This window comes from Cygnus atratus, chromosome 1 (assembly GCF_013377495.2).
Source record: "Cygnus atratus isolate AKBS03 ecotype Queensland, Australia chromosome 1, CAtr_DNAZoo_HiC_assembly, whole genome shotgun sequence".
Taxonomy (NCBI): Eukaryota; Metazoa; Chordata; class Aves; order Anseriformes; family Anatidae; genus Cygnus; species Cygnus atratus.
In genome coordinates this window covers 78,196,839-78,224,047 of record NC_066362.1, presented here as the reverse complement: position 1 = coordinate 78,224,047, position 27,209 = coordinate 78,196,839, and the positions used below count along the sequence as shown (strand labels likewise).

Below are 27,209 nucleotides of genomic sequence, written 5' to 3'. Positions count from 1 at the left end.
GGCACAGAGGCGAAGACTGTAGGATTTTAAATGGGATCTTAAAGAAATGAATTCAAGGAAGGTGGTGTAGTCCTATGAAACCCTATGGGCTGAGGAAGTGTTCCCCTTAACATATGGATCTATAAGGACTACAGGTTTTTCAGGTTATATTTCTCTGTTTTCTTTTCTCCCTTTGCTTTTCCTTCCCAGAGTTTTGACCAGAATGAGCTGTTGGAGTGCATCCGGAAGCTTGTGGAAATAGAAAAGGAGTGGGTTCCATACTCAACTGCTGCCAGCCTGTATATCCGTCCTACCTTAATTGGAACTGAGGTTTTAAACTTTCTTTTTCATTCTTAATTTTTGTGTATTTAAGCACAAAGCAAAATCCTTCATCCATAAAGGCAAATATGCAGCAGTTGGTAGGCAACAGTATTGCATTTCAGGGACAATTTGTTTTTATGTTCTTTACCTCTGAGTTAGTCACATGTAGCTCTACTTCACAAATTTATGTTGACCACACCACCATCTAGTGGATATACTGATTCAGATTACAGAAAGTAAAGTGAATCATTTGTTCTAGGAAATTACAGTAAAACCTAAATTCTATTTGTTTTTGTATTATAAGTATAAATGCCTTTTATACGGTAATGTATGCCTTTAAAATATTAACAATCAGGGGAGTATGTGAGAGTACAGAAGTTAGAAGCAGGAAGTGTATTTTAATTAAAACATTATTTTTTTTTAGCAGCAGCAAGAGAGAAAGCTAGAGTGGTAGATCATAGGACAAAGAAACTAAAGAACTTGTGGTTCCCAACTAGACAAGTCACTTTTCTGCAATATCCATATCCTTATGTAGCTAGCATACGTGAGCACTATACACACATGTTCTAGGACTTCATTAACTTAAAGTCTGTAAACTAGTTGCAGATTTGGGGATGGAAGGATCACCACTCAGCAACCATAAAGTGTTAATATTAAGAGGTTTTTCTCTTTCATTTTTTTGGAAATTCTTCTGCTGTTGAGATTTGTTTCAATCAAACAAAATTGCTGACCTTTTTTGAATCAGACCAGTTAGAAAACCCAGTCTCCTTTATATTTTGAATAATTGTGTAAGAATGATGAAAAATACCAAGACCTCAATTATTTAATGTTTATTTTGTTAAAAGTTTTGCTGAAAGAGTAAGGTGGACAGAAATCAAAAGCACCCTCTTTACACCTGAGGAAGGCTCATGTGAAGTTTCCAGTAGTTCCATGTTTACCTTTTTATTTCCCCCCTTACTTCCCAGTCTAGCTTCATGTGCCTTGTGCACAGTATTTTGCTTAAAACTTTTGTCCAAGTCTTCTTTAGAAGAATTCAGTTCAATAATTACTAGTAGTAGTAGTGGAGACTTAACATTAGAACCCAAGGATGAGCTTGTTCTTTTTAGGAGACTAGTTCCTCTGAGTGGAGAGGAAATAGTAGCCCAAACAGCTGCCTGTAAGATCCCAAGAATTGCATATGGTCCAGAGTCTCCAGAAGTCCCTTCCAACCTCAACCATTTTGTGATCACTCTAGAGCTTTGCCAAGTATCATATAGATAAGCAGAGTCTTCAGCTGGAGAATTCAGACCTTGACCAGTGTCAGGCTTTTCACCTCTGTCTTCAGGTGTTGATAGTGATGACTTGAAGCATGAGAAGCCATCTCTCCGAAGGGGTAGGGGAAAAAGTGGTACATTCCAGATTATTTTCTGTCCTGCTGTGTGAACCGTTTCCAGTAGACAAATCATTTTAGATTGTCACAGAGCCAGCACCTGACTCTACCAATGCCAGTTCTAATTGGCATTGGCTGATTCTCATCACTAATACAGCTGACAGTGGTTTTTCTGCCATTGCTATTGCTCATGGTGGTCCTTGCCTCCCCAAAAGATTTTGCAGACTACTGCTCTAATTAATTCATATAATTATATAGTGTTTTCTTGAGGTAGTTTCTGAATTCTCAAAAGCTTGAGATGATTTGAGAAGATTAAAATAATATTTAGACAAGTGAAAGAGCTGTAAATGAGTGGTGACAGTGCATAAAACTAGTGTTGTCATGTTGCTTGGGATGGGGGGGAAGTTATATAAATATTTCTTCTTCATTGCAGAACTTTGCATTTTTTAGGTAAAAGCACTCCACTGCTGCAATTTCTCAGAAAGCAGTATTTCAGAAGCTAATTTTGCAGCATCTGATGTTTGGAGTGAAGTAAACCTGTAACTTTACTTGTTTACATTCCTTATTTTCAGCCTTCTCTTGGAGTGAAGAAGCCAACTAAAGCCCTACTGTATGTCATACTGAGCCCTGTGGGCCCTTACTTTGCAAGTGGAAGCTTTAGTCCAATATCATTATGGGCAGATCCAAAATATGTAAGAGCCTGGAAAGGAGGAACAGGGGACTGCAAACTGGGAGGGTAAGAAAACCTGATTCTGCATTTGTATGGAATCTATCTCCACATACCACATATCTCCACATATCCAAAGGAGATGTGTTTTTTAGTGAAGTGTCTAATCCAGCAGAAGTAGAGGTATTAGATGTAGCAGTTAAGCAAACGATATACTATGACAAAGATTTCAAAGTAGTCTTTTATGAATATTACCTATACAATTCAGTTGTGTATTTTTGTTTGGATACTACAGTCAAGTGGGCTACGGGGCGAGACAATTTTTACAGCCTCTCAGGCTGAGGAACTGGACCTGGAAGGTGTCCATGTAGTACTTTGGCTCATTTCCCTTGCAGAAGTTGACACTGAAGATATCACTTCTGTGATGCAGCTTTCAGTATAGCGGTCTGCTGCCAACCAGGCAGTGAACAGCATTTACTGCTGACCTCCATCTTTGGCAGACTGTCCTGACAAGCCATCTGCAGTTAGCTAGGGGAGTATGGGTGTTTCTGGAAAAGCATGAGACAATTAGCTGTGTATATGTGACTGTGGTCTGGCAGTTTTCTGCTGAACTAGGCCGAAGTGCCACTTAGGTAGAAACATAATTGTTTACGTCCAACTACTTGAGTTGTCAGAATTAAGCTGCTTAGGGCTTGACTGGAGCAAGCAACTTGGATGTGGCTAAATAAATGACTTAATTGTGCAAATGTGGTCTTTGGTTTAAGCAAGGCTTTTTGTATTTACCTGAGAGTTTCTTTTCTAGGCAGGAAGTTAATAGCTGTCAGTGCTGCTCAGCTGAGCTACTAGAATAATCAAATGGCAAGAAAAGAGCTTTTCTACCTTTTGGTCTGATGCTCTGAGATTTTGACCTCCTACTTGTTGCTTTTTGTTGAGTTTGAGAAATATTTTGTTTCCTGTGCATTCTTTCATCAGCTGTTAAAAAGAGAATACTCTGGAGTCACTGTTGATTTGATTTGCAATCGTGGCCCAGAGCTGAGACCTGAATTGCAGTGCAGTCTGCACTTTGGGGCTGCTGACTTGGGGGTTTGATGGTTGTTGAACATCAGAAGTGAAAGGGTTTTTTTGGTTGGTGGTTTTTTTTCTTTTTTTGTTGTTGTTGTTGTTTTGTTTTCCTCCCAGAGCAGCTACAGGGTGAACATAAATTATGTAGTTAAGTTCATCCTGTAGGCAGCATTTTAGGAAAACACTTGCCCCTCAAGGACGTGAAGTTCATCAAGGCTAATCTGCAGCTCCTAGAGCTACTAAAAAAAATAAGTTCACAGAATCACAGAATTGTAGGGGTTGGAAGGCACCTCTAGAGATCATCGGGTCCAACACCCCTGCCAAAGCAGGTTCCCTAGAGCAGGTTGCCCAGGTAGGCGTCCAGATGGTTCTTGAATATCTCCAGAGAAGGAGACTCCACAACCTCCCTGGGCAGCCTGTTCCAATGCTCTGTCACCCTCACCGTGAAGAAGTTCTTTCGCATGTTGGTGCGGAACTTCCTGTGATCCATTTTGTGGCCATTGCCCCTTCTCCTATCCCCACAAACCACTGGAAAGAGGTTGGCCATATCCCTCTGTCTCCCACACTTAAGATATTTGTAAACATTAATAAGATCCACTCTCAGACTTCTTTTCTCAAGGCTGAACAGACCCAGGTCTCTCAGTCTTTCCTCATAGGGAAGATGCTCCAGGTCCCGTATCATCTTTGTGGCCCTCTGCTGGACTCTTTCCAGGAGATCCATGTCTTTTTTGTGCCAGGGAGCCCATAACTGGACACAGTACTCTGGGTGAGGCCTGACTAGGGCAGAGTAGAGGGGGAGGATCACCTCCATTAACCTGCTGGCCACACTCCTTTTAATGCACGCCAGGATCCCATTGGCCTTCTTGGCCACCAGGGCACACTGCTGGCTCATGGTCAACCTGTCGTCCACCAGGACCCCAGGTCCTTCTCTGCAGAGCTCCTCTCCAGCAGGTCGTCCCCCAGCCTGTACTGATACATGTGGTTGTTCATTCCCAGGTGCAGGACTCTACACTTGCTCATGTTAAACTAGTTCTGTGAATGTAAACTAGTAACAAGAACTTGTGAACTAGTTCTTGTTAAACTAGTTCTGTGAATGTTTTTTTACTAGAAAAGAAATAGCTTACCTCTGAAGATTCTGTATTCCAAGAGGTCTAACTACTCATCTGTTCACTTGACATATATGAGATTAGGTGGATAGTTTTGGTTTTGCCTTTTAGAATTACTGCATCTGTCCAGGATTCCAACCGCTAAATAAAGATGAATTCTTTACTAAGGTGTCTAATTGCAATGATTAGAACATCCAGAAAATGGAACAAGAATTATTTCTGAGAAAATTTGGATGGATATATTTGAGCTGTTGATGCTACTTAGTCCTTCAAAATTTTGGGTTGTAGATACGAAATGATCTAGTAAAAAAACAGTGAAGTACTTCTAATGGAAAATGAGCCCTTTTCAGTAAAGGACATGGGCACTGAACCTTGCACAGAAATAAGAAAATACCCAATGAGATACTCATATGTTTGCTCTTTCTTTTTGTTTCTGAAAGGAATTATGGTTCTTCTATTTATGCCCAGCAAGAAGCCCTGGAGTTAGGCTGTCAGCAGGTTCTGTGGCTCTATGGAGAAGATCACCAAATAACTGAAGTTGGAACAATGAATTTGTTTCTCTACTGGATAAATGAAGATGGAGGTATAGTGACACACAGCATGAAAACTATTAGAGTAGACAGTTGGGATCATAAGGCAGGTATTCATATTCTATGTACAAGGCTTCTAGAAGCTAATTGGACCCCCAGAATGCCAGCCGTCATCCACTTCTTCATCTCAGTGGGATAGTTACCTCCTTCCATAATCCACAAAATGATTGTTAGAGTGTCAATCATAAATTTTTAATGAAATGACTTAACAAAGGGAATGTCTATTCCCTTCTGAGGACTTACAGGTGAGTTCTACCGTTATGAAAGAGGAGATTCCAGAGCAGCCATGAGCAATGCCTAACAAATAACATACTTAAACAGCTGAACCATCCACATGCTCAGAAGGACAGAGTCTAGTCACGTATGGGTAGCATAGCAGATTTGCTGTCAATTTTAACTGTGTGCTTTATCTTGGAGATGTCAGAAATAATGCACATATACTAAAGCCACTTTATGGCTGTGCAACTCTTCAAACTCTTCCTTTGCGTGTGGGTTTTTCCCATCATCACTTTCCAGCAAGTTGCATGTTTCAGAAGCATGACCAAAAGTGCTTCAGCATCTAGCTGATAAAGCGCTCAGCTCTTTCTTTGAAGAATTTGAATGTCCAATGAAGGCAGACAGAAATGTGTCAGTCAGCATTCTACGTCACTGGTGTTCAAATGATACTTTCAAGATATGCCATTCTTATAGCAGTGTTTAACTTTTTGCATCTACACCTCTGAGCAGTGTACATGTTGCTTAGAAAACTAGTTAATAAGCAGACATCTATTTAGGCATCTTGGAAACACCCACTGGGCATGCAAGTATTCAGTGCTTAAGAACAAATAGTTGCACCTGACTACTGGCTTAGAAGACTACATAAGTTTGAGTCCTTAGAAGAATGAGCCAGAATATATGGTGGTGAATGGAAGGACACCTCCTGATTTCCATGAGTGCTGGTCCTCCATGAAAATTGTCACTGAATTTTTGCATGGCAGCATATGCAGGGTTTAGACTCTGATTTAGTCATAGTGCCGTGGGTATCCTTGAAAACTGGCATTTTTTCTGACAGTGCTCACCTGCAGTATAGAGACAGCTTTCTGTGGGGACAGCAGCATGCTTTGGATAGTGTAGTGTAATGGGAATCCAGCTACTTGACTCCTATCTCCAGTTTCATTACTTGTTCTTCTGCAAACTCTTTACCATTTCTGAAGGAGTGAAATGATGTTTTCTCATTGTTGAATGAGTCTGTGAAGTCTTGTGGATGAAACTGTAAATATGAGCAATCTCGTTGTTATAACAGCAGTGGACTTGTCAGTGTACTTAGATGGCTGAATTCACGCCTTTTGTAACTTCACTAGAGACACGAAAATAGATTTTGGCTCATTTTGTCCAGGGAAAGGACAGTGAAAGGGGGACATAATTAGAATTCAATGTTCTCATTGTACTTAAACCAGGAATATGCTAGAATTATCCAGCTGCAGCACCGTACTGTTCCAAAGATCTGCCAATCACTGTATTACCAGCGCACCGCTGAATAGTACCATTGTGAGGTGGCCGTAGCAAACAACTTGTAATTCATGCCACCCAGGCTAACTGTGTACTGGCAAACCTGCCATTTCACGCAACGTGGTCATTAGCATCATTGGAGTACTTTGCTGTCTTCCAGTGTGTTGATTAATGCTTAATTTATGATATCTTTGGTTGAAAATCAGTCTTGCTGCCAATATGTGCTATCTTATATCTGCCTTATAGCTTTACATAGTGATTTTAAGTGTTTGCTATTATTTTCTCTCACTTCACAACAGATACTTAGGCTGTGTTTTTGTTTTGTATGCAAATTCTGCAGCTGAGAGAGAGGGTGATCTAACACAAAAAAGTGAGGCAGAAATTGCAAATCATCATCAAAAGGAAAAAGCCCCTGTTTGTGTGTTAAGAGGTCACTGTAGGATAGTCTGAATGTGTTATACGTGGTGTGTAACAAACCAAGGACCCAGCTCAGTAAAGTCCACTCTAAAGAACATCCATGCTTCCAATGACAGCAGGCTTTTTTTTGTAAGCCTTTGCTATATATTTTCAGTTACAGCATTGTGACTAAACATGACACATTGTCTTGGGTAGTGAGGGAGCCTGGAAAAATGTCTCATTTGTAACATTGTGGAGGAAGTTGTAGGAAATTAAGTAATTTCTTGTAAAATTATATGATATGCTGTATGCTACTTTTGTGTTTCCCCGTTCCTCTGGTTGAGGCTTGTGATATGACCAAATCTGGATCAATGCTGTTGCATAAATAAGGGAGTATGATATTCCATTCGTCAATAACTATTTATAGTTTATGTTCACAAAATGAAAATTTCGTTCACCCTGCTGTACTGTCCACCTGCCTCTTCAGAGTACATAACAGTCCCAAGAGGCTGTTAACACTAAACCTCTTATTTCCTTTGATAATGTTTTTTCTTCTTCCTAGAACATAAGCTTGACTTTGTGGAAAACATTAAAATTTAAATGTATGTCCAACCTGAAGGTTGCTAACTATGAAATCTGTACACATTTGCCAAAAATTCAGTTTCTTAAGACTGATTTGGAACCATTTGGGCTCTACTTCTAGCTTTACTGTTAAGGCACTGTGAAAAGTAATCAGGCATTATTTACTTTTTTGTGTTGTTATTAAAATGGGAATTAATAGCACCCACTTCAAAACAGCATACATAGGGTTAAATATTTTAAAGGACTTACTGGAACACTCAGGTAAAATAACATGCAAGCTTGATTACTGTTCTGTAAGTGGAGAATTATTTCTGCTGTGGGAGTATGTTGTGCAAGTAGACTACTAACAAAGTAATTATTGTTTCTTCTGCTCTAATAGAAGTTCATAGCAAAAGCATGGAGGGAAGAGCAGCATGAATGATATGGCAGACAAAGAAAAGGAGAGAAGTAATTGAGGAAAGGAAATCAGCAGAGATGAAAAGGTGGAATGATTGCATGAGGGGAGAGTAGAAGAAAAGCCTAAGGGAAATAAGGAGAAGAAAGAAATAGAAAGGTCCAGAACAAATTTGGAACAAAAGTCAGCCATTCACACCCATGAAACCAGGGTTCACTGGGTTCTCATTGACCCTGAAGTTCACTTCATATACATTATCATTTTGGTAAATTTCTCTGCATTGTCGTTGTTTGACTAGTACGGAAGGCATCCCATGTTTGGAATATTATCTGCTGTATGTTCGTAAATGCAGGTGTGTTAAAATTGAAGCTATGTAAAATGCAAGAGTTCATTTTAAAAATACCTTTAAACTCTCCGTGGGAGTTCCATTGTTATGTCATGCCTATACCATGTCTGGTGCAATGGGTCACTGGACTTAAACTGCTACTATTATAACAAATAATAACAATAGTCAAAAGAAGAGAAACCCCAACATTTTCCTTCAAATGTTGTTTTACCCTTTTCTTACTGCTATAAATTCTAAGGCTCCTAGCCCACCAAAATAACTCGGAAGGCAAACTGACCCTGAGCTCACAGCCTGTATTCCTGGAGATGGACAATCTGGTGTCACATGGAGCCTGCTTTGGCATCAATTCACAGAGAGAACAAACATTTTGGCATGCCTTGTTGTATAGTATTATCAGCTCTGCCAGATACCCAGGGGAGCAAATGTTCTTTAGGTGGCCCTCGGCTGGTAGGCATCATATGTATACTTGACAAAATTATACAGAACAGGTTGTTTGAAACATTATGAGACTCCCATGTCCTGTCTGCTCAGTGCTGTTTGGGGGATGGTCTGACCTGGCATCTTTTCAAAATGGCTCAAATCAATTAATAAGCTTTGTTGAACTTAAACGGGTTCTGGCCAAGATTTGTAGCAAAAGCACCAGAAAGAGAATGTTATCAGGTATGTAGTAACAAACTTTGGTATTAAGGTCCATGTTATTTGAAGCTTTCTGCTAGAGAAAGACTTGTATATGACTGTGTCTGCAGAGTCCATAGCAGGTGAGGTTGAAAATGCACTGTCAGCTTTCTACTGTTCAGAATGGAGGTCTGTGGCTCATGGAAAGTTTTCAAGTCCTCTTCTTTTGGTAGCTGTGCCAGAATTAGGATGTGATGGGCATCGTGATTAGGAGTGAAGAACTTTGTATTGTTCCTGACTACACGAGAAAGAAGAGACCACTGCTGTACTTAGGAATCTGAGATAGGTTAGGGAATGGTACTACTGGTGAGTCAAACTAGAGCAGAATGTATATAGCCTAATCTAGGGCAGCTCATTACACGTTTTGAGATGATAGTTTATGTCGATTACATATGTGTGTGTGGATCCTCATAAAAGGAATGTGGAAGCATAGGTTGGAAAAAACAGATGTTTATTAATATAAATACATCCAGAGTTGGTTGCATTAAAAAGTAACAGACGTTTCCCAAGAGAATGGACAATGAGTAGCAGATTCAATGAACAATTCCATTTATTATCCTTTGTTCTTCTATTCCACCCCAGCTCCCAAAGTCCTGAGGAGGAGAGACAGCATGCTGTAGTCAGCCTGGAGCTGTGTATGCACTAGCTGCCAGGCAGTGTTTGTGCACACATTATCTATCTGACTGCTGCAAACAGGGTGTTCAGCTGCTAAGTTCAAACTGGTCTCTCTCAATGCAAGGATGAATAGCATGTTTCTCTCTTCTACCCAGCTGCAAATTCTTGCAGGACCTTAAGAGATTTTTTACGGCTGCTCCTTCTTCAAGACTGGTTCAAACAGGCCTAGATTCAGTGATTGCTTGCCCTGAAGGGTAAAGGGGCATAACGACAACATAAAGATGCATATCTTGTTCTTTGATTTGTTCTTACCTAGGTGACAAAAAAAATCATGGTTTGTGGATTTAATGAGCTGGATAATGTTCAACAAAAATAGGGGATCCTCAACGGGAAGGGAAAATGGTTAGAAAAAAATATGAAGAGTATTCCTGAAAGACCCACTGACTGTAAATTTAAGTATTTACCAAGCATGAATCACCATGTATTACTGTTTCATTAGTTAGTGTTGGATGAACATTTATCTTTTTTATCTAAGAGGAAAGATCATTAAGGAGGTCTCTTTTCAAAATGCATTTGGCAAGGTTTTTACTGCTTTGCTAGTTCAGTAAATGAGCTTCAAAATTCCTGGCAAATGTTTCATAATAATGTTTGGAATACTGAACCCCATATTCCTAAATAAGCTAAAGTGGTTCAGGGAGAGTCATGATCTTCCCTGGCATTATTAGGCCTGGCTTTCCCTTGTGTCTCTCTAGTCTGAATTTGAAGACTGAGCTGTTCAGTGGTTCCCAATAACTGTTCAGTGAATCCATTATTATGGAATAATGCTGAGGAATAAATCTTACTACTAGCCTTTACCATGTATTTATTAATATATTAAATGTATTTATTCCCTGTCCACTCATGTGTAGTCAAAAGGTTTCAAACACTCAACAGTAATGTGTTGGAGTTGAATTTGAGCAGTTTGTGTTCACAGAACTCTGAAAAATGTTGCATCTTACAGGGTAGAAAACATTTCTGATAACATTCAACAAGTTTTTGATTTTCATTTTTGGTGGTTTTTGACTTTTTGTTTAATTTCTCTTGTATTTGACAGAAAACGAACTGGCAACCCCACCTTTAGATGGCATCATCCTTCCAGGAGTGACAAGACAGAGCATTTTGGATCTGGCACGCAACTGGGTGAGTGTTTTGACCTTTCCAGTAATGGTTTCAAACATCATGTTATAACTTCTACAAAAATATGTATTTCTGCTGTTCAGTATCTGGAAGTTCAACTGGTCTAGTCAAATCCATTAACCTAAATGGGAACTAACAAGCATATTGATTCATAGATTCCTAGCAACTTCATCAGAATACCCAAAACTGTCACAGAGAACAATAATGAGCTTGTTAAAGTAGCTCCATATAGTATTTAATGTGAAAATTCTCATTAAATCCACTAGTACCAACAACATCAAGCAAGGATAGAAACAATTACCTTGTGTGACCACAACTATACTTTAGTTATCAACACTGTCTGCCTGTCTCTCCACTTATTTCTCGTGGTTGCACCCCTACTCCTAATAGCTAGCATGAAGCCTAAAATTAACCCACAATCTTAGTCATCTATCTGCTTACAGATTCCAATTGTGTAATGTACCCATCCCAAGTACCTATATGGCACTTGGATGGACTAGCTCATATCTTAAAATGCAGGGAACTCTTCACTCTGCCTGTACTGTATTTGATCGTACCTTGGGTAAAAATACCATACAGCCAAAGGTTCATTTAGCCCATCCTCCTGTTTCCTGGTTTTGCCCAGGGTTATGTTCAGGGAGGAATAACAGGAATAAGGTAGGCATGTGTGACACTTTCCCCTTGGTGTTCTCTAAGCTTCCAACTGCCTGTAGTTGAAAAACTTCCTGAAATGCAGTTTGCAGTTGAATGTAATGAAGAGAGCTAAGCATAATGAAGAGAGCTAAGCACGTGCTTCATGGGGTACGTATGTCGTTTGTTGATCTATATTGGACTCTCATGCATCTTTACTCGTACTAGTACTACTGTGATCTAGATTAAAACTAGTATAGATATGCACATGCACCTCTCAGACTTGTCTCCTTTACAAGACAGACAGGTATTCCTGGTTGCTAGCGCCTGTCAGTGAGACATCAGAGTCTCTCTCACCTCAGTGCTCATGAATAATTAGGTGTCTTCTACTCTCTCAAAAATCGTTCTTATCTTCCTGTCCTCCATTTACTAACCTATCTGAAACCTTGCTTACATGGTGTCCCTGCCTTTCTCTTGAAATGCTGTCTTTTCCAGAGCTAATCACATTTCTTTGCTCTCTTTTGCACCTCTGTTCCATGTTTAAAAGCTTGCATATAAAGCAAGGGCTAAACTTTAGTTTGGCCTGGTAGGACAATAAAGTCTACATAAAGCCATGACTTGAATGTTACAAAGGTCAGTGTTTACTATTGCTCTTTAAAAGCTTTCCCTCAATCAGTTGCTATTCGTTCTTCAACACTTATAGAAGGTAAACTTTTTTTCCTTTTTAAAGACTGTCCAATGTGAATTGCTTTATGCATACCTGCAGTACAGTTAATTTCTGTAGATGACAACTGCATGCAGACTGCAGGGTAAAATTTCACCAGGTGTTACAGAAAAGTACTGCATCCAGCTGGCATTACAGGTGGAATTAACAAACGGTATTTTGCTTAGGAATTGTCCAAGAGTGGGATGGAAAGTTCTTGTACAAGAGTCGTTTTTGTACAAACTTCTGCACTCTAGAGACCATAAGTAGTCAGATCCTGTGTCACATAACCCATGACAAATTCTGCTGTATTGTTCCCTAATGCAATATTTGACATTGTGTGCCAAATCAAAAGGAAGTGCCACTTAGTCATCAGCATTCTACCTGCCAAATCACTGGCTTCCTTTTTGTTAGAGTCTATCTTGTGTGATACTACGAGGTTGGAAAAGATCACAAAATCACAGCCAAAACTTAGCTGGTTGCAACTGGACTAAGTAAAAATACGAGATAGTTCTATTAGAGATGTTTCAACCATGGAAAACAAACAACAACAAACACCATAATTTGTTAAACTTTTTACAATTTCTGTTTGATTCTTCTTGTGCAGGGAGAATTTAAAGTGTCTGAGCGATACATCACTATGAGTGACCTGACAGCTGCCTTGGAAGAGAACAGAGTGAAGGAGATGTTTGGTGCTGGAACAGCCTGTATTGTATGTCCTATCTCCAAAATTTTGTACAAGGGCAAGGTAAGATGGGTTTTTTTGGCCTCTCCAGAATTTTCTCATAATGAATTGTAGTCAAAAGAAAAACAAAACAATCAAGCAAAACAAAACAAAACAAAAACCACAACCAACAACAAAGAAACCCACAAATGAGGTAGAAAAAGAGTGCTGCCTGAGGCTTGTAAAAAGATGGGCAGTGTCAGTATGTTATTTGCCAAATGAGTTACTAGTATGTTGTCAGAATAGGGCATTCCCTCTCATCTTTTGTTTGTCTGTTTTCTTAGTTAAAATCACAAAATCTCAGTTCCTGAAAATAAGTGTAGTAGTTCCCAGCCTGTTTGGAAATAGAGAAAAATAAATTCTTCAGCCTTCCTGTTATTGAGCATTTTTTCAAAAATATCAGGCTTCTGAGATAGGTGAGGAAGGGAACGATTTCTTCAGGGAACCAAATTTTTGACCCACTGCATTTTTTCTTCCTTAAGTTCATCTCTTTGTCGCCCCTCATGCCAGGGAGCACTGCTCTGATGGAAGAGCTGTGTCAGGAGGATGCCCATCTTCTTCTATCTATTATATACAATGTTGGAGATTTCTCCCGTACAAGTGGAATTCCACAGGGTAATTCTTCAGCCTATTGGGCTGACTTGATGCTGTTAAATCAGAGCAAAGTTAGTTCACAAGGCTGGGGAATTTCAGCTGAATATATGGGAGTGTTTTGTTGCATCAAATATGAGAAGTACAGTAAAAGTATGTAAAGTGATAATTCTTGAATTAGTAAAATGGAAAAAATGTACTGATATTATCATGTGGTAAGATAATATGAGACATCCAGGTGCAGAGTACTGATAAGTAGTGTGGATTACTGTATGTAGCGGTTCTGCCTTTGCCTGTACAATTAACTGTCTGTTTTGGATGGATCTTTTGGAAGGCTTAGATTGGCATTTGTTCAAAAACAGCATGACAGTACAACTAATGTAACTTTTCAATGGCTGAGCATGCTCTCCTATAAAAACATTACAACAAACCTTACCTACTTTTAAGGAGGACTAGGAAGCTTGATAAATACTTATTCAAATCCTTGTTGACCCAAAGGGATTTATATAAAGCCATTATTATATGTTATTTTCTCTTTCTCTTCTCTCTCTATCTTATCTCCCTTCCATCTTCTCCACTTCCCCACCCCAACCTTCTTTACTCATTGTTAGCATTTGCACATTCCATCTATGGAGAATGGACCTCAGTTAACAACCCGATTCCTGAATAAGCTGAGTGATATCCAGGTAAGATGTTTGCTCTTCTTTAATCACATCAAATAATAAAAGGTGATAATATGAAAACATTGGAAACAAATATTTTTAATAATGGCGCTATAGGTATAGTATTATGTCTTAGTTTGCTGTGGTTAATCTATCCTTATTTTCTCAAGATGAAAAAAAGTTATATGGATGGAGAGTGGTATATTTTTTCCCTTGATCTTCCAAACTGGGTATTGTTGCAAGATATTACTGTTACCCGTAAAAATCCAGTACAGTTGTTACAAGCTTCCCTTTGAAGGGAAAAATAGATGAAGCATCTTAATAACCACAATCATAGATGAGTATGGGCTAATCAATAAAGAGATATGTGAAGTAGTAAGCACTCACTAGGTACAGCAAGCTGATCATTTCTGTTTCTCAGTACTTTCCAATCACAAGGCCACCTCTTGTTCTTAAAACAGTTTCTTCCTCTGTGATTTGCTAAATATCACATTCTATACGGAATCTCTGCTTGTCCTGCATGTCTGGGCATGGAAATCAATATTGTTTCTTTTACCATAAATGAGCAGAACATGATGACCCTCCTTATTTTATTTGACTGTTTTCTTTTCCTTTTTTTTAGGGTACTTAATAATGTGGGGGATTTGGGGATAGGAGTAGGTATTGGTAAGTTGCTAGGTTTTAGATTTGATAGTAGTAGCTGTTTGCCAGTGTTGTCATGATTTTTCATCTGATAGTTACTGCTCTGCATTCTTAGCTTTTGGCTCAAGGAGGTTCTTAGACTTGCTACTAAAATTTTTATCTTCCTGCCAGTGAACACTGAGTTCTGTTGCAGTACCCAGCAACTGTATGGATCCCTTAAAATAATCAGAACTTCTTAAGACAGATTCCTAAAACTGAATTTTCTGTTTTACAGGCCTTTTATGAGTGTGTAGAAATAATCTGACACAGGGTTCTTTTGGTGTTCTTCTTTAGTCTTGCTTCTCTACATATTTTTAAAGTTCACAGGTACTGGTCTCCAACATAACCACATTTTTTTTTTTTTTAACTTTCAAATATTTTCTAAGACTGGTAGCTCAAATGTTGCAGCAAAACCACTTGACTGTTTTTCACTAGAAGGATGACAGGATCGATGTCTTTTCTTCCTTAGAATAATATTGAGCATTGCTGGCTCAATAAAGAAGTCCTGATATTGTGTTACTTTTGTGTTGGTGGCTGAGTTAACTTTCATGGAAGGCAAAAAGATGCTCTTCCTGCTACATTTCTGTTGTTTCAGCTCTGCCAACTATAATGGCTTGTGATCTGTATCTTTCTCTTTAAAGACTAGGACTGACAGCTAGGAAGAAGCATAGGCATCTTTGGTTCTAAATTTTATTATTTGTTGAGGGGAGGGAGAGGCTTAGTACTCTGTGTTCCTAGGTCAATTATATATAATATTTTTATCATCTCAGTACACGAGAAAGGCTACACCATAGACTCTCGCCAGAAACCTACATACCACAGTCCCATTTCATCTTTCTCATCCCTAAGTGCCTAATAGACCACATCACTGTTGGTGTCCATCACTTTATTCTTCTTCTTGCCATCTGTCTGGTTTTATGTCAGGGACAGGCTATGGACTGTATAATTTTATTGATATACTTTTTATTGTGATGTATACTGATCACCGTTCCATAGTGCTCTGCTCTGTTAAAGATATCTTGTTAGTATGTCAAGGATCTTTAACATCTATTATCATTTCTGTAATTCTTGTGTTATCTTCTGATGTCTATGTCATGCTTTTGAAAGCTAAGTTAGGGCCTTCAACAATGTATGGTCAGTTTGAGTCTCCACAGATCGCTTCTAACTGCAGTCATGGAACAGCTCGGCATCAGAAAGAGTTCAGGCCAGTTCTAGCACCTTCTTTTTGAACATTGTGTGTGAGGAGTTAGGTACTGCTTTAGCCGTTTGTATTACAAGACAAGCAAGTCCATTCTGTAGAAGAATGGATTGTGAAATCCAGAGTTGTTTCAGAAGACTGCAGTGGAATATGGGTCTTCCTCCCCTGGCCAGTAGATAGTGAGTCAAGATAAATCAAGATAGATTTATCCAACTTGTTCCCTGAGGTTACCTTCCTTCCCTGCTACCCCTCTCCTCCTTGCCCATCCTCAGCTTTCCCTTTTCCCTCAAGGCTCAGGAGGAGGCTGAAAAATATGCATTGCTTCTAACTTTTATCTTCTTTGGACCTTTATACATTACAACTATGCATACAGAGTTGAATGTACTTAGCATGTGTTCGTTAGTTTCAGGCCAACAGTAAATCCATCACTCCTGGAATCTGCTGGATTGTTACATACACATATACTTCTGTGTTTTCTTCCTTCTTTAAAAAAGCCAGGGGAGTTTGAATGCTTTATCATTAGGAACATGGTTTTAAAGATACTCATGGCTGCCTTCTCTTTAAGAGTCACTCAGCATTTATTGGTTATGTTTCTGCACGTTCCTACCTGTGGAAGTATGAGCTTACATCCAAGTGGACAACAGAGTGTCATAGAGAAAATGATGCTGTAACACAAAATTGAATAAATAATATTCATGAATGTCAAGACATTTTTCAGGCTCTTTCACAGAGTTCTTATATATATTCTACCAGAAGGGAAAAAGAAGAAAAGATCTCTTTGCAGCACCACTGGACTAGCGTTATCGTTTGAGCAGTCTGAGACTGTTACTCCAGCGAATGTGCAGGTTCTGAAGAATAAAATGCAATGGAAATTACAGACAGACATAGCTTCAGTCTCTGTGCCATTGTGTTGCTTGAATTAAGGCAACGTATCTATTTCATGCTGGACAATGGACATTTGTGAGACAGTGATAGCTGTCAGTACCAACAGTGTCCTGGGTTTGAACCTATGACCAAGAGGTGCAGGGATCCATATCCAATATCATTATACCGACTCCTTTGAGTACAAAACATCCTTGTTTAATGTTTTCAGATTATCTTGATTATTGTGTTTTCAAGTCTGTTTTCATGCTGCTCATTGTTCTTTTGCAAGTCTTGCGTGTTCAACAGGATTTCTCTGGATTTGAACAGCTGTTCAGTGGGAACTAGAGCTAGAGTGACAAATTAAAAACTCATGGGCAGAACTGATTTAATTTCTCACACCAATTGAGAGAGACAGTAGTAGTACTGCAATATACATTTCCCTTCCTGTCACTGAGTGGAAATCATGATTACTTAAGGCCAATAAAGATTTTAGATAAATAATTTACAATGTATACAGTAATGGTGTACTTATGAATGGATTAGTCATAGAAGACTGTCTTCTGTAATTGCTTGAGTTAGGAGATACAGACATGAGATTCTTTTGTTTGGAAACATACTCACTGAAATACCAGTCAAATATTTTTGTGGTTTTGCATTCCATACTTCGAGAATAAACAAGCTTTTGCTGTACTCTTTAAAGTGTAGATCAGGATGCAACTTGGAATAGGTGAATAGAAAGTAAAATGTATTGTTTATACTGCATGAGATAAAATACATTTAAACACTGAAGTCAAAGACAGCAGTGAACAGAGATTTAGTCAAAAAGCACATAATTCTCAAAGTCACACAATTTATATGGGTAGACCAGTGGAAGACAGCTAGGGAAGGATAATGGATGTGTTCGTTTTTACAGAGCAGGACCTGTGGGAGAAAAAGAAGGATGGGATTGCCTAGCCTAAGGTCACAATGTTCTCGACAGAGTCAGAAAAGGAGACTAAATCTGCTTTTATTTCCAAAATGAAAACATCTTGACTGTGGTCAGAATCTTCATTCTCTCTTTAATTCTGGAAGTAGGTTTGAACCATAGTCAAATGGCAACTCAGACCAGACCTTGCAATTTCTGAAATCAGCATCAGAGCATTATGATACTACCTAGAGCCATCAAGACTTCCAAGTAATCTCCTGTCTTTTTCCTGCTTTCTGATTTGTGAGTGGTGGGGGAGTCATCTTTTCTCTGAGAAACAGTGACATGAAGGTCAAAGACTTTTTTTTTTTTCTCTTCCATTTCCCCCATCCACAACAAAATTGCCTCACATCGGGGTAATTCAGTACTTTGTGGTTAAACTAATGATACATCTGTTTTTTCTTGGTTACAGTTCACAAGGCAACCACACTGACATCTGGGAATGTAAATTGGAGATCCTTTCAATGAGTAATTCTTTCCAAGGTCCTGTGCAGCACCATAGCAGTGTTTAGTCAACTACATTACAAACTGCAGAACAGACACACTAAAATTAATAATGAAAAGAAAAAGTAGATATACGCGCAGAGCTCATTTAGAGGCTTTACTTACCGGAGTAAAGAGTAAAATGCAAGCAAACTGAATGTTATTTCCTTGTGCATCTAGAATTGTGTTCTGGCGTATCCTTATCTGGAGATGTTCTCTCTTCCCTGTGTTAGTGTGTCTTTATCTCATTTCCTGCTGATAGAGAAGCTGGATTTGGAGGAACTTTCTTTTACCCTCTCTTGGAGAGAATAGCAAGTGATCTTTTCAGCATATATAAAGCCTCCAAAAACAGTACTTTATTCCTTGCTAAAAAGTGTTTTCAAGCTCACTGAATATGGTACTGTAAGGGGAAGGGCTCTCAAGCTACATCCACCACTAGTCTGTCCACCTCTGCTTTACTTACATACGTGAACCATATGTGCATTTTTGCAGCTCTCTGGAGTGTTGTTTACAGGACTGGTGACAAAGAGCACTAGAACACAGAGCCAATTTAGCAACCAAAAGTGCTGCCTTGGGACTGTGTGCTCCCCTGGAAGGGAAAACAGATCCATGTAGTAGGTCACTTTCATTTCTGCCTGGTGATCCTACTGGTTCATGTATGGGAAGACACCTTGTTTTATTTGGGTTGCAATTCTCTCTAACTGCATTCTGTGGTATTTGTGATTGGTTTTATTTCACGTTCAGTCAGAATGTTGTAATAAAATGACACCTTGAAAATAGAAAAAAACCGTGTGTGTTTACTGGAGCTCGAGCAGGGGCATACTTAGGAGTAAGTTAGTGATCCGACCTCAAGGAATAACAATATCAAATTGATGGAAAGCTTTAGCAAGGCAGGACTATTCTGTATCATCTCTAATTGAGGATCAGAATCACCCCTTTATAGTTTACTCATGGAAGGACGCGTAAATCTGCAAGCTACTTTTAGGCTTTGCTCAAATCAAAGACAGAAGGCATATAAGAAATAATGTAAGCTACTATCAGGGTGCTGGATATGAATCCTTCTGAGGATAGATCTAAGAAGAAGTTATCATCATTACTGTGCACTTTTACTTTTAACTTTTATTCTTAAACTCCATTTTTGCTTTCTTTCAGTATGGAAGAGAAGACAGCGATTGGGCTGTGCTGGTGTCGTGAAGGTGAAAGAATTCAGACCCTCCAGACAGAACAACCACAAATAATGACAACTTCTGTAGCTGCCTGTGTGTAGCATAGTTTCTTTATCACTTTACTTCCCAGGATGATTGTTTCCACAATCCAGCAAATGTGAACACAATCATTTTGTTTTCTACTGTAAGCCTTTTAGTAGAAGTCTGTCTTCTTGGTAGAGGTGCTAAATGTTAGGAACAGAACTTTCCTAATGGTTTCTTAGTGCCTCCTTGTGTCTTATGTACAGTCTAAAAATTTGTAAAATGCTCTTCAACTGCTCTTCAGTTTGTTTTGTTTGTTTTAACTGCCATCACCAGCAGAGCAAGTTGTATAACACAGACATCGCCTGTTAGTTGACCGCAGGGTTCTATTGACATTATTCTGCCTTTTGCTCTGAGTTCAAGAAACAGTTAAGTTTAGCCATATGCTCTTTCCTTTTGTAACCCACTTGTATGGGAGATTTCTGAGTTTACATAGTCCCACAGATTCCTTCATCCATATTCTTTCAAATAACAGCTCTGTCCTTTAGGCCCACACACTGAGTGGATCTAGCATGCAAAATGCTCCCTGATAGACTGCTGCTTTTCCCTCCACGTGGGGATAAGCAGTGGCTGCCTGGGCAGGGCATACCTCACTAATAGCTGAATACATCCTCCTGTACATGATGTTCAGGACTGAGCTAGACCATGCTGAAACAAGAATCACTCTTTGTTTGGCCTAACAGAGAGCTGCTGATGCAGTGTGTCGCCTTCTGGTGAATGTCTAGAAAATAACATTAAACAAAACACTGGCTGTAAAAGTTGAACCGCTCTTCATTTGTACAAAGTGAAAGCAACCAAAGCAACCTTTGGAACGAGGATGAATTAAAAGGAATTTCCTTCAACATCTAGTCACATGATTTAGATCAGGAAAATATTTTCTCATCCTTCACTGCTCACTGTGAAACGTACCCAGCCTCCATTAATTACACGTGCATCTTAACTGGGTCTTCCTGTTTAAGGAGCAAGCTATGTTGTCAGCAGAAAATACCTAGCCCAAGACAGAAAGAGATTTAATGCAAACCCTGGTTTTGTTCTGATGAAGCATATTCTTCATATTCCGCTATTCTCTTACATGCTGTCTTGATATTATCTGGAAACATTATAAAGTATATATCCCATAGTTAGAGAAACAACATCTGTTTACTAAGAAATATCCTGTAATATTTATTAGCTTTGTCTTTTTGCACACCGATTTGTCAAATGGCTTTAAGATATCTCTAGCCAAAGAGGATGATCATATCTGTATCAATGTTCCGAAGTGCTACTTCAGTATAAAACTGGTGGATCTTTATTGACACTAATGGAGTTCAGTAAGAAGAAACATTTATTTCCATAGTTTGCAGTAGAGATGCCACCAGTATTAAGGGAAATATTTAGCACTTTATTGTATGGTGTTTTTTATTTTTTTTATTTTATTTTTTTAAGACGACGACCCAACAACACCTCTCCCATGCTTTATAAGTTTTTTGTAGTTACTGGCATCTGTTAACATAGTTCAAAAAGGCAAAGTAGAATTTCTAATGGACCATCCATGCCTTATACAACTGCTGAAAAGTAGCATTATGGCTTTCCTGTTCATTTTTGGTCAGATTTTAAAGACATACCCCTACTTAGCCATCTTTTTTTTGCTCCCTCAAATCATGACTTTTACTGTCTTTCACTGTGGTCCAATCTGATCTTTTAATGAAGAACAGTTGAAGGTTTTCTCTGACAATGTAACTATTGTTAAAATATTAGACAGTTTTGTCTTTAGAATACAACTGCAAGCACAAAAATTTGTTTCACTTACAGTAGCAATAGTACTGTGTGTCTGCTTTTCCAACCATTTGAACTGGTATAGTGTGCTGGTCTTTGTTCAGTATCTTACTACGTGTTATAAGCTGCTGGTATTCTTTCATTTTTCTTTAAGAAGGGTAGAAAAATTAACAAGAGGAATATGTCAAGATGCAATGTGGGGTAGAGAGTTTTATCCAATGGGGCAAGTATCATAACTAAAGAGTGCCTTTAACTAAAATGTGGCATGTAGCTTTGTAAAAGTCATGTAATGAGCAACCACACATGGCTTCCTGTTACTGAACTGTGTAAATTTGTCCCCTTATGTTCATCTTAGATTTAGCAGCTAAAGAAAAAGTGGAAGTATCTAACTTCAGAAATATGGAAAAGTGGTTGAACGATCCATTAGCATCTCAGAATCTTGATAGAGTTGATGGGTATCTCGTATCAAAAGTCCCCATGAAGGCATGAGAGTACCAGCATTAATCTATTCACTAGTTGGAATGAATAAGGACCAGTTTGAATAATTATTTTACTGTGGTCTAGAAGCTGAAAGTTGTGTAAAACTCTTCTTAAATTGGATGCAAGTAACTTAATGTGAGGAAACCAAGTAGTTTCATTTATCGTGGTTTGCACTGTTGCCTATACCAAATAGAGAAACACCTCTCCTTCTATTGTACGTATTCAGTCGATGGAGACTTCAAAATTAAAAGGGTTGAAGCTGGAATGACCCACAGAAATGCATAAGCTTTTCTAGCAGAGAAGAATGAAAACGTAGTGTGTGTATGGTCAACTGTTGTCTTTAACGTCTTGGTTACATGTGTTACTCTAGCTGTGGCTGTTTCTCACATGAAACTCAACATTGTGGTTGTTTGTAAATCCAGGTAGATAGATTCTAGATTTTAACATTTAAAACCTAAATAAAGGGAGCTATTTGGTCAGCATCATACAGGAAATTCTTCTGATCTCGCGTGATGTCCTACCCTGTATTCCACCGCTGTTTTTTATCCTGTTAACCAAAGGAAAGAAATAATATGGGTAAATAATTGTGTTTGGTATTGTGTTCTCCCCCTTTTTTTTTTTGCCTGTAAAATTTCTTTGAGGGAATTGTGGTATTTCCTGAGCTACTAATAGATTGTAAAAGAACATCTGCACATCTCTTTTCCATGTGCCCTATTTGTTTAATTGCAACAGATTTACATAGAAAGAGTATGGTACGTCATAACTAGGCAATTATCCATTCTTCATTACTTAGTTATGGTTCTGTTAATTGATCATTTAAGACATAAGACAGTCTAACATTAGGAGAATTTGAGACTGTTCAAAAAAGATCAACAAATTAATATTGTTGTGTGATATTTGCATAATTGTCTGCAATTATTTAATGTCTAATTGGGTTGATCAAATGAGATTCAGACTTTCACATGTTTGTGCTTTACAAACACTGGTACTTTAAAATGATAATGATGAACTCTAATTTTTGTATGTTCTTTCTTCTCCCTTTCATTCTTTTGATTATTATTTTCAGTATTGAGCATGTCCTTAATTTTCAGTTTGGTGAGTATGATTCAAGTTTCAGGAAAGAAGTCCTTCAAATGAGTGATCGTTTCATGAAATTGGTATTTCATACAAACTGTTCTGATGCCAAGAGTTGTGGCATCAGCAACTGGTGTTACTTAAATAGATTCTTAACTGTAATGAGGGCAAATTCACTGAGGATTTATTGTGACAAACTTGAGTAAGAATGCTAATAAAGGTTAGAGTAGATAATCTTTTCAGTCTGTAGCAGAGCAAAGCAAATGTGATTTTTCTGGGATGTAGAAAGGAAATCTGACAAGACAAAAGCCAAGGTAGTGAGAGATCTCTGCCCCAGCCTTTACTTACACCTGTTCAGCTCTCTCAAGCCAAAAAGCGATTGTCTTCCACTCTTCTTTCTAGGTAAACTCTTGTTTAGAGCTTACCTCATTCAACAGAGAGATATTATTGGTATTCTCCTGCACACTTACTATATTCTTATTTTTCCTCAGGAATGAACAACATTAGTTTGGAAAAATTTGGATATTTGAAAGAGTGATTTGTAATGTGAGTTTTTTGAAATGTCTGTGTACTACATGGACTTTGATGGAGGTAGACCGAGAAACAGCTGGGAGTGGTACCATAGCCACCTGTTTAGAGGGGAAACCCTCTTGAATTCAGTGGCCTCTCCAAAACAATCTACCTAATCTCAGCAGATTGCTTAGTGTGATCTGTCTGTTGATAGTGCCTTGCTACAAAGTAGAATACAAAGATGATAGCTCAGCCTGTTAGACTACGGCACATTTTTCTCTCTGTATGGGATACATCCTTCCAATGGTAAATTTTAATATCCTAGTGGCAGGCTTGTATACTGAGAGGTGGGAAGGTGTAAACAATGGCTGAGCATGGCCTGCGGTAGGCCATTCTTTTGTATTTCTCTCCCTGCAAACAGATTTGCAAACGCTTTGCCTCTGCCTCTCCTGTCATGATGTCCTTTGGTCTCAAAACTAAAAGTGGCCCTTTAAGCAAATTTTGCATTGGTTTGCATTGCAGCAGTAGTGATAGTTTATTTAAAAAAAAAAAAGTTTTCATCTTGCAGGTGTTCAGGGATCAGAATTGCATTTTTCCACCTGAGCATGTAATGCCTGAACAGACTGACCCTAGACAAGTATTCTAATCTATTTCTAAGTGCAGAGTAGTAGTAATACCAATCCTACTGCTTTTGACTCTAATCCAAAGTTTTGGGGAAAAAAAAAAAAAGCTTATTTTATTACAGATCAAATAAGCTTTCCAGAAAGCTTTTTAAGCAGCAGGCAAAGATACCTAGTACAGTACAATACTTCCACTCTGAAGCAATCCTTGAAATTATCTGGATTATGCAGAAGTAAAAGGTTATCTGACTGAGAAATATATTTAAGTTTTGCTATGTGAACCCATAAACAAGTAAAATACGTAGTTCAGAACATATAGTAACATGCAGAAATTTCATGAAAAGAAAGTTCACCTCCTCCTCTCAAACAGTGCTATCTTCTTTAAAAGTGATGCTTGGGGGGGGAAGCATTGTACCTCTCAATGTAGAATCATTAAACTGCAGCTCTTCTAGAGGCACACCTTGCCACATAGCACTGAGACAGACCTCTGAATGAATCTTGGCTACAAGTTTTCTGAATTGCAGTCTTTAGATTTTGGAAGTGTCAGAGCTGTGTTTTACTGTGTTTTGTCGCTATCCTAAAGATTTGGAAAAATAATAATAATCTCTTTGCATAATAGCAAAAGAGATTACTGATATTGTATTGGTGGAAAACCATGCAGTTGCACTCCTGCCTATTCCTTGCTTTAAGCCCGATGGTTAGTGGGAATTTCAGGATATTTTCCCTGACCACATAAAATCTGAGTGCTGTCTGTAGCACAACTGGTGAATATAAACAACTAGCTCCATAAACAAAACTTAACTTCTTCCTTACTCTCAATGATAAAGTACATTGGGACCTAGCGTGTGTGCAATACTGAATTAGAATAGTCAAGCTTTAGATATAAAATGAAATTTTGGAATTAGTAGCTCAAATGGAAATAAATATTACTGATTGCACCAGCAAGGTTTACCACACCCAACTTTTCTAAAAATGCTGGTGTTTAAACTCAGTAGTAGTAATAGCATGGCTAGACACTTGTGCCTGTCTTTGAACATGAATTTACACTGAGCTTGCTTATCGTAAAACTTAAATTATTGTCTTAATTTTCCACAGTTCTGAATTCTCACTCCATGCGTTAAAAAATAGAATATTAAATTTAATGTGCACAGGAGGATCTTAGGGAGGAATAAAGAGGTTGATAAAGCATTTTGAAAGTCTTTAAAATATCTGGTGAATGTAGTTAAGGTAGAAAAAGAGAAGACAACTTTGTGGAGAAAAATAGCTATAGCATACCAAATGATTTTCTAATGCTTTGGAGTCCATCATATTACGTTTCATCCTCCTGTCCAGGATCATTTTTGTTATTGACCAAAGAGGCATGCAGGGAAAAGTAGGTCAAATATGCTTAGTGCTTTGTTTTATTTTTCTTATTTTAACCAAGCAAGGGTTAGGAAAGTTTCTAAGAGCTGGTTCTCTTGATATTGCTAACTCTTTAGGACTTGATTTTCTCATGTTTTTAGCAGTCATTTAAGTGTGAGATGGAAGAGCTCAGAAGTTATCTTAGGCAGTACTATCATGCAGGAACAGATTGATTTTCACTTTATGATCACGTTCTTCAAGATATGAACATGGTGTCTTTTAAATTTTGCATCTTTTTATAAAAACAATGCCTATCATTTTAGAACTTGATACAGTGTCACTGAGCAGTTATCTTAAACTATCACATCCTGGTAGATTAAGAGAAGAATGCAAGCATTCTTATTCCTTATGTAATCACCTTCCTGTATACCAAATCCCCTCTTTATTACGATTTGGTCTCTGCTAGAATTGTGACCTCTTCAGGTGAAATAACAGGTATTTTCTCTACTGTGTCCTGCAAGTGCACCCTGGGCTTTTTGATAAGTACTAAGAGCTGGCAGCAAATATCAGAGCAAAAAGCAAAGTCAAAAGTCTTCTGTCTCCAGAACAGGTATGCTAGGAATGAGAGTAAAATTGCCCATCTCCTTACTTCAGTCAAGAGTTCAGAAGATCATTAACATTCTCATTCAGTCCAAAATAGTGACAACCCAGGTATACCAAATGTCTAGTAGCATGGTAGATTGCTATTTATGAATGCTCCTATTTGATTGCTTAAATGCCTACACCTGTGCCTACATTCTTCATAATTTTAGCCCTAGTAGCTGAGTTAAAACCTGCAACACATTTATATACGTCATGAAAATGTAAAATAATAGATAAAAATGAATAGTAGTGATCCAGACCATCTAAAATTGAGAAACTTTTCTACATGTCAGTGGCCTATTTTGTTCCCATAAATTCTATTCATTTTCTAATGGCCCAGTAGCTGACCAGAACTGCAAGTAGGAGACCAATATATCATTAATTCTACCCAACAGTCAAGAATATTGACGAAGAGTGAATCTATTCCCTCCATCTCCTGGGACAATGGTTTGGAATCTAACCTGGCCACTACAGTAAAGATTGACAGAAGATTCTTTGCCATGGTGGAGACAAGTAGGAGTTTTATCTAAAGCTATTTGCAAACAATTTCTGTCAGATCAGTAAATTTGGAAAGACAGATATCCCAATCTACCTGACCTTCAAGGCATTTAGAAGGCTGCAGTAGTAGTTCTTGGAATTGTAGCAGTGGGAAATCAGCAACTTAAGAGCGAGAAGTAAACACCTCTGAAGGGTCTCCGTTGTCTTAAATGTTAAAGTTAACAGGGTATTTTACAGGGATCTGAGCATATAAAAACAGTAAAGGACAGATGTGTGAAAAAAAATACTGGATCAACTAAAGGAAACTCTACCTCATTCTTCTCTAAAGGCTTTGTAGAAGCACAATTAAACGCTCCTAATGGCATTGTTACGTACAGACCATCTGGCATGAAAGAAACACTTTATATTTGTATGTCTATAAATCCTGTAATAACTGTATTTTGCTGGCAGTAGAAACAGTCTATACTATTTGCAGTTTTCCTCATCAAATCTGTAATTATGCAATGTTTCTGTCTCCAATAAAGGAATTTAATGGGTACCTGTTTTTGGCATGTTATGAAATCATCACTGTCAAGTACAGCTAACTAAGCATAATTATCCCATAGATGGGAGCTGTTATGAAATATTTTCTTGAAGACTGGCTTGAAAGAAAGAAGAACTACTGAACGAAGTGTGGCACTTCAGAACAGCTGAATACGATGCAAGTGGTGAGAGATAAGCTACATCTTTGGTCAAAATGCAGAGCCTATATTCTGGCTTCTGGCTTCCACCGAAGT

The 27,209-nt window shown here is 38.3% G+C and overlaps 1 protein-coding gene across 1 annotated transcript in view; it reads left to right on the top strand.

The window, feature by feature from the left end:
* The window catches only part of BCAT1 (branched chain amino acid transaminase 1), a 66,613-nt gene extending 39,642 nt beyond the window's left edge, over positions 1-26,971 (top strand). The window contains exons 5-11 of the mRNA XM_035540718.2: positions 190-309; positions 2,242-2,405; positions 4,945-5,087; positions 10,684-10,769; positions 12,707-12,847; positions 14,026-14,100; positions 19,419-26,971. Of these exons, the coding sequence (XP_035396611.1) occupies positions 190-309; positions 2,242-2,405; positions 4,945-5,087; positions 10,684-10,769; positions 12,707-12,847; positions 14,026-14,100; positions 19,419-19,460 (771 nt within the window). The 3' untranslated portion in view covers positions 19,461-26,971. The remainder of the gene's footprint in view (positions 1-189; positions 310-2,241; positions 2,406-4,944; positions 5,088-10,683; positions 10,770-12,706; positions 12,848-14,025; positions 14,101-19,418) is intronic.
* Positions 26,972-27,209: the final 238 nt, after the last annotated feature.